This window comes from Cynocephalus volans, chromosome 9, assembly GCF_027409185.1.
Source record: "Cynocephalus volans isolate mCynVol1 chromosome 9, mCynVol1.pri, whole genome shotgun sequence".
Lineage (NCBI taxonomy): Eukaryota > Metazoa > Chordata > Mammalia > Dermoptera > Cynocephalidae > Cynocephalus > Cynocephalus volans.
Genome location: NC_084468.1, coordinates 58,178,787 through 58,193,851, shown reverse-complemented (window position 1 = coordinate 58,193,851; position 15,065 = coordinate 58,178,787). Strand labels below are relative to the sequence as shown.

The following is a 15,065-nucleotide window of genomic DNA, read 5'->3' as shown; positions in this document are numbered from 1 at the left end:
TTCTCATTATAGAGAGTTTTCACCTCCTTGGTTAACTCAATTCCTAAGTATTTTATTTTTTTGGTGGCTATTGTAAATGGGCAGGCTTTCTTGATTTCTCCTTCTGCATGTTCACTATTGGAGAAAAGAAATGCTACTGATTTTTGTGTGTTGATTTTGTATCCTGCTACTGTGCTGAAATCATTTCTCAATTCCAGCAGTTTTTTTGTAGAGGTTTTAGGCTGTTCGATATATAGGATCATGTCATCTGCAAACAGGGACAGTTTGACTTCATCTTTTCCAATCTGGATGCCCTTTATTTCCTTCTCTTCTCTGATTGCTCTGGCTAGTACTTCCAACACTATGTTGAATAGGAGTGGTGAGAGTGGGCATCCTTGTCTAGTTCCTGTTCTTAAAGGAAAAGCTTTCAGCTTTTCCCTATTCAGGATGATATTGGCAGTGGGTATGGCATATATGGCTTTAATTATGTTGAGATACTTTCCCTCTATACCTAACTTATATAGGGTCTTTGTCAAGAATGAGTGCTGAACTTTATCAAATGCTTTTTCAGCATCTGTAGAGATGATCATATGGTCCTTGTGTTTGAGTTTATTAATATGGTGTATCCCATTTATTGATTTGCGTATGTTGAACCAACCTTGCATCCCTGGGATGAATCCCACTTGATCGTGATGAATAATTTTACGTATGTGTTGCTGTATTCTGTTTGCTAATATTTTAGTGATGATTTTTGCATCTATATTCATCAAGGATATCGGACTGTAGTTTTCTATTTGGGTTATATCTTTACCTAGTTTTGGTATCAGGATGATGTTTGCTTCATAGAATGAGTTTGGGAGATTTGCGTCCGTTTCAATCTTTTGGAATAGTTTGTAAAGAATCGGTGTCAATTCCTCTTTGAATGTTTGGTAAAATTCTGCTGTGAATACATCTGGTCCTGGGCTTTTCTTTGTTGGGAGCCTTCTGATAACAGCTTCCATCTCCTTTATTGTTATTGGTCTGTTCAAATTTTCTACGTCTTCATGGTTCCGTTTTGGGAGCTTGTGTGTGTCCAGAAATTTATCCATTTTCTCCCGATTTTCAAATTTGTTGGTGTATAGTTGTTTATAGTAGTCTCGAATGATTCCTTGTATTTCAGATGAATCAGTGTAAATTCGCCTTTTTCATTTCTAATTTTTGTTATTTGAGTCTTCTCTCTTCTTTTTTTTTTGTTAGCCATGCTAATGGTTTGTCAATTTTATTTATCTTTTCAAAAAACCAACTTTTTGATTCATTGATCTTTTGAATTGTTTTTTGGTTTTCAATTTCATTCAGTTCTGCTCTGATCTTAATGATTTCTTTCCATCTGATAACTTTAGGTTTGGATTGTTCTTGTTTTTCTAGTTCTTTAAGGTGAAGTGTTAGGTTGTTCACTTGCCATCTTTCCATTCTTCTGAAGTGAGCGTTTAATGCAATAAATTTCCCCCTCAATACTGCTTTTGCAGTATCCCACAGGTTTTGGTATGATGTATCATTGTTTTCATTAGTTTCAATAAATTTTTTGATTTCCTGCTTGATTTCTTCTTGGACCCTTATGTCATTAAGTAGAATGTGGTTTAATTTCCATGTGTTTGTATAGTTTCCAGAGTTTCGTTTGTTATTAATTTCTAGTTTTAATCCATTTTGGTCTGAGAAGATACATGGGATAATTCCAGTTTTTTTGAATTTATTGAGACTTGATTTGTGACCTAATATGTGTTCTATCCTGGAGAATGATCCATGTGCTGCTGAGAAGAATGAATATTCTGAGGTTGTTGGATGGAATGTTCTGTAGATATCTGCCAATTCCAATTGGTCTAGAGTCTTGTTTAGACCTTGTGTTTCTCTACTGATTCTTTGCCTAGATGATCTGTCTAATATTGACAGTGGGGTGTTCAGGTCCCTTGCTATTATGGTATTAGTGTCTATTTCCTTCTTTAGGTCTAATAGAGTTTGTTTTATAAATATGGCTGCTCCAACATTGGGTGCATACATATGTATGATTGTTATGTCTTCTTGAAGGATCAGTCCTTTTATCATTAAGTAGTGTCCCTCATTGTCTCTTTTGATGGTTTTTAGTTTAAAGTCTATTTTGTCAGATATAAGAATAGCTACTCCAGCTCATTTTTCTTTTCTGTTTGCATGGTAAATCTTTTTCCATCCTTTCACTCTTAGTCTGTGTGAATCTTTATGGGTGAGGTGGGTCTCTTGTAGGCAGCATATAGTTGGGTCCTCCTTTTTGATCCAATCAGCCAGTCTGTGTCTTTTGATTGGGGAATTTAAGCCTTTTACATTAAGAGTTGTTATTGAAAGGTGTTGATTTATTCCTAGCATTTTATTGGTTGTTTGGTTGTCTTAGTTGTCTTTTGTTCCTTGCTTTCTGATTTACTGTTTGGTTTCTGTGTTTGTTGGTTCCTTAGGTTATAGATAGCGTTTTTGTTTGCTTGTTTTCTCTTCATGAATGCCATTTTTATTATACTAGTGGGTTTTGATTTTTCTTGGGTTTTTATGGCAGTGGTAGTTATTTTTCAGGAACCAAACCCAGTACTCCCTTGAGGATTTCTTGTAAGGGTGGTCGTGTGGTAGTGAACTCCCGCAGTTTTTGTTTGTCTGAGAAATATACTATTTGCCCTTCATTTCGGAAGGATAGCCTTGCAGGGTAGAGTATTCTTGGCTGGCAATCTTTGTCTTTTAGTATTTTGAAAATATCATCCCATTCCTTTCTAGCTTTTAGGGTTTGTGATGAAAAGTCTGATGTTAGCCTGATTTGGGCTCCCTTATAGGTGATTTGACGCTTCTCTCTTGCAGCTTTTAAGATTCTCTCTTTGTCTCTGAGTTTTGCCAATTTGACTATGACATGTCTTGGAGAAGGCCTTTTTGGGTTGAATACGTTTGGAGATCGTTGAGCTTCCTGGATCTGAAGATATGTGACTTTTCCTATACCTGGGAAGTTTTCTGCCACTATTTTTTTGAATATGTTTTCAATGGAATCTCCATTTTCCTCCCCTTCTGGAATACCCATGACTTGGATATTTGAGCGCTTAAGGTTGTCTGATATCTCTCTCAGATTTTCTTCAATGTCCTTGAATCTTTTTTCTTTCTTTTTGTCTGCTTGTCTTATTTCAAACAGCCCATCTTCAAGTTCAGAGGTTCTCCCTTCAACTTCGACAAGCCTGCTGGTTAAACTCTCCATTGTGTTTTTTATTTCGCTGAATAACTTCTTCAGTTCTGCTACATTTTTTTTCAGGACATTGATTTCCTTGTACATTTCCTCTTTCAGATCCTGTATACTTTTCCTCATTTCATCATGACGTCTAGCTGAGTTTTCTTGTATCTCATTCAGTTTCCTTAGAATTATCACTCAGAATTCCTTGTCAGTAATTTCAAGGGCTTCTTGTTCTATAGAATCTAGAGTTTGAGATTTATTAACTTTTGGTGGTGTACTTTCTTGATTTTTTGTATTTCTGGTATCTTTTTATTCATTGTGGCAGGGGGTATCACAGTCCACCAGTTTGAGACTAATGACTAACTAGGATGTTGCTGTGGTTGCCAATTTGGTATGGCTACCTCTGTGGCTGCTCAGTTGGCCTTAGTGCCTTGTGTGTGTGGTTGCCTCAGGTCTTGGGCTTCCCCGGGGAGCCACCTTTCTGGTCAGCTTGGACTCTGCTGGGCTCGTGGATCACGTACCACAGGGTGTGTGATCGCTGTTGAGCTTTCACTTCCTGTGCAGGACTTCTCCCTGTTCCGTGTGCTCTGGCCCAGGCTGTTGGATCGTGCAGTGGTGACCCCACAGGGTGTGTGGTTTCTGTCAAGTCTCCGCCTCCCTGGCCACATGTCTCCCCACTCTGTGCTCACTGTGCTGGGCTAGGGCGTGTCTTCTGCAACCCTCATCTATCAGCTGAGCCTTCAAGACCCTGCTCGGCACCGCCTCGCCCAGGAAGTCTACCAGGTTTCTGCTAGGCACAGATGACCGGTCGCTCTGGGTGCCTTTGTAGCACTGTGTAGATCTTTCTCGGGACTTGTTCACCTTTGTATCCCCCTGGTATAAACTGAGTCTAGCGCCCGCCTGCAGCCAGCTCTCCGGCAGGTTCAAGTGGACCTGGGAACTCTCCTACCACACTATTCCCAACCAGAAATTGGTTAGGTTTTTTTCCGAACTGGTGGCCACAGAGATGGTAACTGCTTCCCAGTAACAGGAAGTTTACCAGGGGCCGGAGTCCAGGGTATGTTGGAGTGACAGTCGGCCCGCCTGTACTTCCTTGCCCTCCCGACACTAGCCAGGGATGCCCCATGCCACCAACCTGCCAGAGAACCACTGAGGGAGTGGGTGGGGAGGCCGGACCGCAGGCTCTGGAAAGCCCCGCGCCGCGCCAGGCAAGTGGGAAGGCTCAGTGAGGAGCCGAGCCAGGCGGAGCTGCCAGCACCTGGGAAAATGGAGGCAGCCCCGGGGCGGTGAGTGACCTGGTGATGCAGGTGGGAGCCGGGTGGGTGTCAGCCCCCCAAACAGGGCTGGTGCAGGGGTCACTCACAGTGCTGTGCCAGGTCGGGCGCTCACTCTCTGCCTCTGGTTTGCTGCCTTCCCCGTTCTCGGCCGCTGCTGCCTTGGGCTGTTCAGTCGCGGCGCGGCTCGGGCGCTCCGAGGAATCTTCTTTAATGCTGGCCTGAAACCTCAAATCCTGAATAGGGCAGCTGGCTGCCTTCAGCGCAGTCCCGGCCTCCGGGATCCTGTCTGCATCCACAGCAGCCCTGGCGCCGTGTTCCCTGTTTAGAGACTCGCTTTTGCAGCTAAAAAACAGTTCTTTTCCTGCTCCACACTTCAAAGCTGTTGCCTGTAAATGAGGCAGCCTCTCCTGCCGAGGGCAAAGTGGTGGTCACCCCCACGACTGGCTACCAGCAGCGGTCCTCCTTTAAGAGATGGCAAGAGGAAGGTCCACAAGTTTCCCAGCTGCCTGAGGCCCAGTGGCCGCCTTTTCCACCTCAGCTACTCCGCGCCAGCCGCCGCAGCCACCGCCATCTTGAAACCTCTCCCTTTATCCCTTAAACCATTTTAATATGGTTTCTGCTCTAGTCACCAAAATAGCTCCTTCCAAGGTTTCCAATGATCCAACAATTACATTCATGTTTTTAAAATCCAACAAATATTTTGGTCCTATTCTTTTTGACCTCTTAGCAACATTTAAGAATGCTTAATAATTTCTTTAAATATTGTCTTCCTTTGGATTGTAATGATTTTCAGCCTACATCTCTCTGTCTGATCTTTCTCTGTCTATTCTTCAGGCTCATTCTCTTAATCCCAGACATTAAATATTGATCTGTCCTATGCCTGTTTCTCTTTTCACTCTGGGCTTTCTCCCTAGAGAATCTAATTCTCTTTCATAGCTTCTCTTTGCAGATGATTCATAAATTTATATTTTTAGCCCCATTCTCTTTTCTGCTCTCCAGGCTCATATATCCAATTGCCACTTGACAATGCCACTTGGATATTTCAAAGGCATTTCAAATTCAAAATTCTGCACCTGATTCTGCTCTTGTTTCCCTACCTACCCAACCTGATCCTCTTTCTATATTTTGTATCTGAGTGAATTGCATTCCCCTTCATTCTGTTAAACAAGGCAAAAGGCTAGAAGCCATTCTAACTTTCTCTCCCTCTCCCATATTCAATTGACCATCTAATCCTATGGATTTTTACCTTCTTAAATGTCCCTCCATCACCATTTCTTCATTACCTTCTTTCTTCTCCCTCTCTTTCTGTCTTCCTTTTCCCTCCTTCTTTCCTTCCCCCCACCCACCAGACAATTACATTAGCCATCTCACTAATTTCCTCATTTTTACTCTTATGCACATTTACTATATTAGTAAAATGAAAGCCAGAATGATTTCTAAAAAGATACTAATCTGATCATATCAAACCCTTAAAACACTTTGGTGGCTTACCTTTGGTTTTAACATTTTTTAACAAAAACTTTTAAACATGACCCACAAGGCTCTGCATGGACTAGCATCACCCTACCTCTCCAGCCTCATCACATACCACTTGACCCTTTGGTTTCTTCTTTCCAGTCCTTTTTTTTGGTTCTTGCCCATGCCAGGCTCCTTCATGCCACAGAGTATTTGCAGTACTGTTTCCTCTGCTTAGAACACATTTCATCCCCACTTTCCTTTTCATAGTTAACTCCTCTTTCTTCAGAGATCATCTGAATTACACTGTATTGAGGAAAGGTTTCCTGACCTCACTGACCGGTCAAATTCTCCTACTGCATGCTTCCACGGCACTTATCACGGTTTTGTGTTGATTTGTGGGCTTACTTAATATTGTTTTTTAACCGAAGCTTTAAGCTCTGTAAGCATAAGGACCTTAAAGACCTTTTCTTTTTGGTCATCATTATATCCCAGTGCCCATCTACGTGTCTGGGACACATAGTAAGAACTCAGTAAATATTTGATTAAAAAAATAAATGAGTGAGGAGGAAGAGGCAATGAGAAGTTAAGTATCTTACCCAAGGTCACACAGCCAATAATTAATAGACGTAGGCCTGAATCTCAGGTAATTCAACTACTGAGACCACACTTTTTTTTTTTTTTTTGGTTACTTACAAAAATGATTCATTTAGAAATTCAGAAGACTAAAGTGCTGCCAAATTTCTTGAGCAAGTTGAAAGTAACTTTATTAAAAGTAGTTCTGTGGGTCATTGCTGAAGAGTTGGTTTCACAGCAATAAAGATAAGATGAAAATAAAAGTCAAATAGAAGGGCATGATATTCAGGCAAGATATAGATGTTCTGGAAAATTCCTTTAACTTTTTTAAAGCAGCTTTATTGAGACATAGTTCACATATCATACAATTTGCCTATTTAAAGTGTACAACCCAATGGATTTTAGTATGCTCACAGAGCTGGGCAACCATCACTACAATCAATTTTGCAGCATTTTCATGACCCAAGAAAGACACTCCATAACCATTTACAATCACTCCCAATTTCTGTATCTGCATCCTGCAACTGTCTTCTCCGTTCTACCTTCTAGCCCCAGGCAGTCACTTATCTACTTTATTTCTATATGTTTTCCTATTCTGGATTTTTTCTCCTAACTGAAATTATTTTTATTTGACAATATGTTTGACCCATCGCTCCTCCTACCTAACCACTCAGACCTCTGGTAACCATGATTGTAATCTGTTCTTCTATGAGATCAGCTTTTTTAGATTCCACATGTGAGTGAGATCATGTGGTATTTGTCTTTCTGTGACTGGCTTATTTCACTTGACATGATTTCTGTCCTTCAGGCTCATATATGTTGTTGCAAGTGACAGTATTTTGTTCTTTTAGGGATGAATGGTATTGCATTGTGTGTGTGTGTGTGTGTGTGTGTGTGTGTGTATCACATTTTCTTTTTCCATTCATCTATTAATGGACACCTAGGTTGATTCTGTGTCTTGGCTATTGCGAGCAGTGCTGCAGTAAACATGGGAGCGCAGATGTCTATTTGACATACTGATTTTATTTCCTTTGGGTATATACCCAGTAGTGGGATTGCTGGATCATATAGTAGCTCTATTTTCAATATATTGAGGAACCTTCATACTGTTTTTCATAATGGCTACACTATTTTATATTTCCACTAACAGTGTGCAAGTGTTCCCTTTCTCCACATTCTCACCAACACTTGTTAACTCTCATCTTTTTGATAATAGCCATTCTAGCAGGTGTGAGGGGATAGCTCATTGTGATTTTGATATGCATTTCCCTGATAATTTGTGATGTGAGCATTTTTTGCATATAGCTGTTGGCCATTTGTATGTCTTTGAGAAATGTCTATTCAGGTCTTTTGCCCAGTTTTTAAAAATAGGGTTATTTGTTTTCTTGCTATTGAGTTGTTTGAACTCCTTGTATTTTTTTTAATATTAACCTCTTATCAGATGTGTAGTTTGCAAATACTGATACTACACTTTTAACCTCTATATGTAGGTATGTTTACTTATTTAATCTTCCTTGTTCTAAAGGGGATTAAGGGAATATAAAATTCAGCAAGAAAACATAAATTAGAATAGGCAAGTAAAGAAAAGGAGACCAAACCTAGGCACATAAAATACAGTCAAGCTAACAACATTCAGAAGAGATCATTAAAATTTTCCACCTACGCCCACAAATACCAATCTCATATTTAACATTTTATATACATGGTTAGCAAACTATGAATAAAGTATCTAATCAAACTAGAAAAAATATCCAAGGATGCTGAACCAGAAATGATGTAACCATTCTATATGAATGAGGGTTAGCCTTTCTAAAACATAATACACTTTAAAGTTTAGCTCAAATATTTAACTCAGTTGAGACAAACAATGTATAATCTTTTTACAGTCTGGCTGTGTGGTCTGTGTACCATTTTCTTTTTTTATGTGGCAAAGAGTTTATTGTAATGACCTTCCTATTGAATTAAATTAAAGTTAACAATTTCAAATACATATTTGGTTTTTTTCCTTATCCCCAGGGTGATTCTGGTGGACCTCTGGTGTATGATAATCATGACATCTGGTATATTGTTGGAATAGTAAGTTGGGGACAATCATGTGCTCTTCCCAAAAAACCTGGGGTCTACACGAGAGTGGCCAAGTATCGTGACTGGATTGCCTCAAAGACTGGTATCTAGAGTGAATTGTCCATGTATTATATATGTGGCAAATGGAGCTGAAACTCCTCAATATTGTATATTATTTAATTCATGTGGTTTGGATCAGTGCTTTTGCTAGATGTCAAGAAACCCTTCCAACCCAATCTAATATCGCAAGGTGGCCTTTGTGTATGTATGACCAAACTCTCTCTCTTCCATGAGGGAAGAAGACACAGTAAATGACAGATGGCACTGACTGTTTCCTCACAAGGGAAAGATTTGTGATACTTCCTAATAAGATGACTATTTATAAGTGGTTTCCCCCAATGGAAGATGGGGAGCACCATTTTCCACAGGATATGAAAAGCCGCCAGTGCTGCCAAAATCTTACCTCATATAATACCCGAAGCACCTGGAATTCTAGAAAAAAAATCCAACAGCAGTCTCCCCTGAGAATTCAGGACTTCAACATTCTAGAACTGATGACTGGATATTCAATGGCTAGAATGGAGAAGCATGGGATTATAACTTGAAATTTAACCTGGGTTTATATCTAGCGATATGGAGCATTATCATGAACCATAAGAGTTGACATGTAAAAGTGTTGAAATGTATGTGAACTTGCTATTAACTCTGTTAAACACTCACATTAGCTTCAGGTGGCATGTTGTGTTGTTAAGAAGCATTTCTGATTTATTCTATAACAGCGTTTTGACATTCGTGCATTGAATCGGAGTCAACCCAGAAAGGAGGAAAAACAGACTTTTGGGGAGCATTTTTCCATGAGTACAAGGAGGATAAAAAGAAGAGGACAAAGCCTAGCAGAACTGGTTTCAAATGATTAGTAACAGGATAAAGACTAAGTTTTAGGACAGTGCCTGGCACATATTAAGCACTAAATCAATATTTGCTATATGGAAATGAATGCCTTGATGAACTTTAAGATAAATAAATTCCATTTTGTCAAATAAGTGAATGGCTTTGAGGCTTAAATGCAGCCGAAAGCCTAGAGCTAGACAGAAGTGGTGGAGAGCACAGACTTTGAACTAGGCTGCCCAAGCATGGACCTTGTCTCTGTCACATATGAGCTATGTGTCCTTGTGCAAGTTACTTAACATCTCAGTTCATTAGCTTTTCCATCTCTACAATGGGAATAAAAGTGGTGCTACCTCATATGGTTTTTATGAGGATTAAATGCACTAATACAAGTAAAGCACTTGCAATAGTGTCTGCACACAGTAGGCTTTCAATATGGATTAGCTGCTATTAATTATTAATGTTCTATGGACTCAATAAAATTTAGTATACTTAAAACTGTCCCTTACTTCCTTAAAGCCATGTGATTGATTTCAAAATATTTTGAATTACATTGTAAGAAAATTAGGTGAACTACTAGATTTTAAAAATCACTTTTCTATATCATTAATATATTTTGAACTATATCTGCTTATAGACAAGTAGTCATAAGATGCCATGATCATCTTTGGCCATGGTTGTGACTACAGAGATGCTCCTGTATGCACCTTCAGACCTCAGTGTGAGACCTAAATTTGTTGCTCTGATGTATCAGAGGAAAATCTGGGCTATCCTTCTCTTTAATGATCAAAAGTTTTTTGAATTTACATGTATGTGTATTTATATGTAATATATGTAAACAACATAAATATAAGTAAAAAATATCTCCTATTATTATTTATATTTCAATAAAATATCAATAGCACAAAAAGGATGTCCATGCACACTTCTCTTTTAAAAAGGAAATGTCAAATTTCTGAGTTTATGACTAGTAATAAGTATCACCAGAAAAAGCAGAGTAAAAGCTTATATTCTTACACTTCATTAACTTAAACTCCTACTGTCTTAATGTAGCAAAGAAACACTTAAAGCTTTCTGCAGAATATTTAGCATATTCAAGATGGGCTTGATTGATGATGGACTTTTTTTATATCAATTCTAAACTCCATTTTTGGTAGAAAGAGGGAAGCAAATCTGTCTAAAAAAAAAAGTCTCTTTCCCCTGCGTAAGTTCTGCAACAATGGATATGCCCTTTTGTGTAGTGTTATTTATATTCCATAAGACTGTGATAACTGTTTGTGTATAGGTATCTGTGAAATTATGTATAATGATTTAAATATTTCTAATACTTCAGTTCAATTCAATGATATTTTAACACAAGTGAGAAGAATAAATACAAAAGGCCATAAGTAAATCTAAGAAATGGAAATGTGGATTATGTAAATGGGATTTACATGTCGTATTTCTAGTTTGGTGTCTGAATGATGTTGTAGAAATCATGCAATATTTTTTACCTCATGTTTTACATCTGCCAAATGGGATATTTAGCTATCTACCTCATGGCATTGTTGTGAGGCTCTCTCGATGAATAATAAAGTTGAAAAGTCAAAGAATGTTTAAAACCTGCTCCAAAAAAAATGCAAAGTACTATATTATTGTAAACTGATATCAGCATGGGTGATGCTAAAAACGGATTAAGATTATAAAGAAGTTTGGTGTGTGTGTGTGTTTTACAGTGTAGGGATTTGTACTGTTTTGTGAATTTTGCAAATGTATTTGTGGTTAAAACAAAACAAAAGAACAAAACCAGGCTTTGCCTCTTGTGTGGTGAATGCTATAGAAATATTCACAACTTTTCATTAAAAAAAACCCTACAGTTTGTATGACTCATTGTTTTAAAAGACAGATCAAATCCATTAGGCTGACAGTAAATTCCACAGCACATAATCCCTGTGGAATCCCTAATGGAATTGTGTGTGCCATGAGAACAAATGAGTTAGTTTATAATGCTAGAACAAGACCAGACCAAAATTTTTGCCAATATTTAACCATCTCTCAGTGAACTCTTCATGATTCTACTACAGCAGAGCAATACCCTTTCTACTGAATAAACTTATTTTTTTGTTAATGTATTTATTTGACAAAGAGGGAGAGTAAGGGAGGCATTCCTTCATGCAGTCATGGAAATGAAAAACTTGTTACAAATTATTGAAATTAATGTTAGAATCATAGATGTTAGAGCTGAGAGGCTCCCAAGAGATTATCTACATCAACGTCCTTTTTTGACTGATGTGAAATCAAGGCCAAGAAAATTTCTCCAGTGTTATACAGTGGGTTACAGTAAGTTTAGGAACAGAACACAGTTCAGTCTTCCCTCCACTACCGTAATCTGAGTTATGCAGGTTCAGTAGCCAGGAACATTGCCATCCCAGAAGTCACTGAAATTCAATTACTCTTGCCAAGCCTTGAAAAAAAAAAAGGTGAGGAAAGCTAAATTCACACGATGTTCAGCAAAGTATATTGTTGGACCAAACCAATTTTATGATTAAGACACCACCACCACCACCTAAAACTATACCTGAGGAAATGAAGGATTATTTTAATGTAGGCAATGCTGCTAAGCTAAACTGGCATGTCATAATAACCCACTGGAAATCTTATCCCCCAGATTCATACCTTATCCCATCCTTTCCTCACCTTCCACATTAAGCGTTATAATTATGAAGTAATTTAAGCCCTTTATATGATACAAATAAAAAATCTATAACATTTTAAAATGAGGAGCAGCAAAAGATTTCAAACCTTATTAAAACACCAAGTGTTTTTTTTTCTTTTTTTAAAAATGTTTTATTAGAAAATCTGATTTATAATAAACACACTAAAGAAGCCCATTCAAGTGCAGAAACTAAAAAATGTTTGATAAAGCTGCTTTTGTAAATGCTTACAATGAGCATTCTTCAGCAGGTTCGCTATTTCCCTTGCCTTAAAGTTTTAACTATGATTAATAAGAAATGAAGCAAATGCAATCATATCACAATTAAAAAAGAAAAATATACCTTTTCTCCCAACTGTCTTCCAGCCACCAAATGGAACATGAATCTATCTACCTCATGATGTTGGTGTGAGGCTTTCTCATTGAATAATAAAGCCCCAAAGTTAGAGTATGCTTAAAACCTGTTGAAAAAGTGCAAGTATATTATTGTAAACTAGTATCAGTACAAGCGATGCTGCACATGCATCAATATTGTAAGGAAGTTTATATATAATGTCAGCATTTTCATCCACCAATAGTTCTGCATTGTGTATTTCACAAATACTGCTGCTTTGTGAAAATTATATTTAGCATTTTCTTATGAGGAACATGTAATACAGCTTGTGTAGTTAATATTAATTTATTGAAAAAAAAATACCAACCAAATCAATCGTTGTTAATTTTACAGCTTTAAAAATAAGTGTAATCCTATTTCATTATATTTAAAGCATATTTTACTACAGTATGTCCAAGAACTCTATAACCAATCTACTTGGAACATTTTTAATGCTATTATATAGCTGAGAAAAAAAAAAAAACAGTCCAGAGCCAGCATTTATCAAAGTAACATTTTAGTCTATATTCTGAATTATTAAAGGTTCTTTAACTTAAGTCACAGAGCTATGCAATAGTGAGAATGCTAACCAGATGTCATGGGTTTCTTGTGAAATTCTATTTTTATACATTTTGTTTCATTGTCACGACTTGCGTTCCTGGCTGTTATTTAAAAATGTAGCCTTGTAGATAAGGAGATCATCCTGCATGATCTTCAATCTCTTTCCACACCCAAATTGGTACACTTTATAAAGAGGATTTCAGATGCCCTCCCTTTAAATATTTGCAGGAGGAGAAATTTCACAAACACATAGGATTGCCATCCTAATGGTTTTAATAAGCATCTTCATCTGTATTCAAAACAAGTACCTTCTACTGAACTTCAGACTTGTATCTTCCTGTTTAGATCTAGATAGAGATTCCTGAATTCTTGAGATCATTTTTTAATCCATTAGTGTTTCTCCTACAAGTGATAATCCTTAGGGAAAGAGGGTTAGAAGATTGAATGAACAGGCTGAAATGCAATATGAGAAAAAAGTAAATTTTAAAGTGGAGAGGAGAAATAAACAGAATCTTAGAATAAAAAAGAAACCGTTGGAAAGACAAATACTAAGCCACAACTACTTGATGAAAAGTTTCATAGAAGAAAAAATAGCTGGACTTCAGAATAAAGTTTAGTTTTTAAGAAGTAAAAGAAGTACATGATCCATTTACCTTCCTTGAAGAAAAAAAGAATATTATAACAGATACTTATTGAGGGGGGGACAGCACACAGTCGTACCAACTTAACACAACTATTTTTATTTTTTATCTTCAAATCCTTGTATATATGCATACATACATTTTATGAATTGGCATAACGGCATGTATAAAATTATGTTTCTCTACTTGAGATTATATTATATATAAATATAAATATGTGTATATATAATTAATGACTACTCTCTTTCCCAACTAGTTCCACTGAATCCTCCTTGCTCCCTTTTATTAAAATACCCTTATACCTTCAACCTCTTCACAGAATGCCTCCTCATCACCTTACTGAAGTCTGGATGTTACTATCTAAAACATCACTTCATTTTAGCCCTCTGGAGGCATTCCTTTTTCTCCCTGGCTCTAATACTAAGAATTCTTTCTGCTCCCAAATGAAAACTTCCAAATACTTGTGTAGTCTTCCAACAATTTGTGCTACACAATAGTATAAAAATATATTTATTTGAGGCTCACGCCTCTAGCTATACCACATATTGCCCCTTCTAATTACTGCCAAACTCTTGATCACTCCCCACATTTATTGAAGTATTAGGTACCTGAATCAAAATAGACTTTTCCACCCAACACCTGTCATCATTGTGGTCAATTTCAACATCCAAGCAGATGACTGACCCCTACCCGTACTTCTTTGAGCTCATCAATCCAGATAACCTTAACTTCTGTTCCACTCTAGAAATCTGATTTTCTAATTTACTAAATCTCACAATCTTCATATTATCATAGTATATTTACCTTCTAATGACCATACTTCCTTCCATACAAATCTGTTGGAAGGCACAAACACAAAAATAGTAACAGAAGCTGTACCAGTGACTTTGTCATCAAGAGGAATCAGATTTTTTATTTTGTTTAAAAAGTTGTTTCATATTCATCAAAATATATTTGTACTCATCACAATTTTGAATTTATGTTATCAGGCTCATTGCTATATTCTGTTGTTTAATATATAAGTAGAGAAGCAGTGTATTATAAATTTTCTTAATATTTTGACAACTTTAATTCTATGTATTGGTTTCTTTATAATTCTATGTATTCGATTTTATGCATCTAAAAAGTTTATTATAGGAAAGGGTCATAATCTTCACCAGATGGCCAAAGGGGGCCATGGACATGGCCAAAAAAGAAAAGAGAGAGAGAGATTAAGGGCCCTTGACTTCTAGGGTAAAGAAAAAATTAATTTTTTTAATGTATAAGAAATTCAAGATGATCCTCTTCCTATTTTCTATTTTTATGTCTTATCTTGGCTTCTTCTCTTTTGCCCCTACCACCTTCATTCTTCATT

The 15,065-nt window shown here is 37.2% G+C and overlaps 1 protein-coding gene across 1 annotated transcript in view; it reads left to right on the top strand.

The window, feature by feature from the left end:
- The window catches only part of LOC134385709 (transmembrane protease serine 11F), a 112,659-nt gene extending 103,992 nt beyond the window's left edge, over nucleotides 1-8,667 (top strand). The window contains exon 10 of the mRNA XM_063107441.1: nucleotides 8,509-8,667. Coding sequence (XP_062963511.1) covers nucleotides 8,509-8,667 — 159 coding nt within the window. The remainder of the gene's footprint in view (nucleotides 1-8,508) is intronic.
- Nucleotides 8,668-15,065: the final 6,398 nt, after the last annotated feature.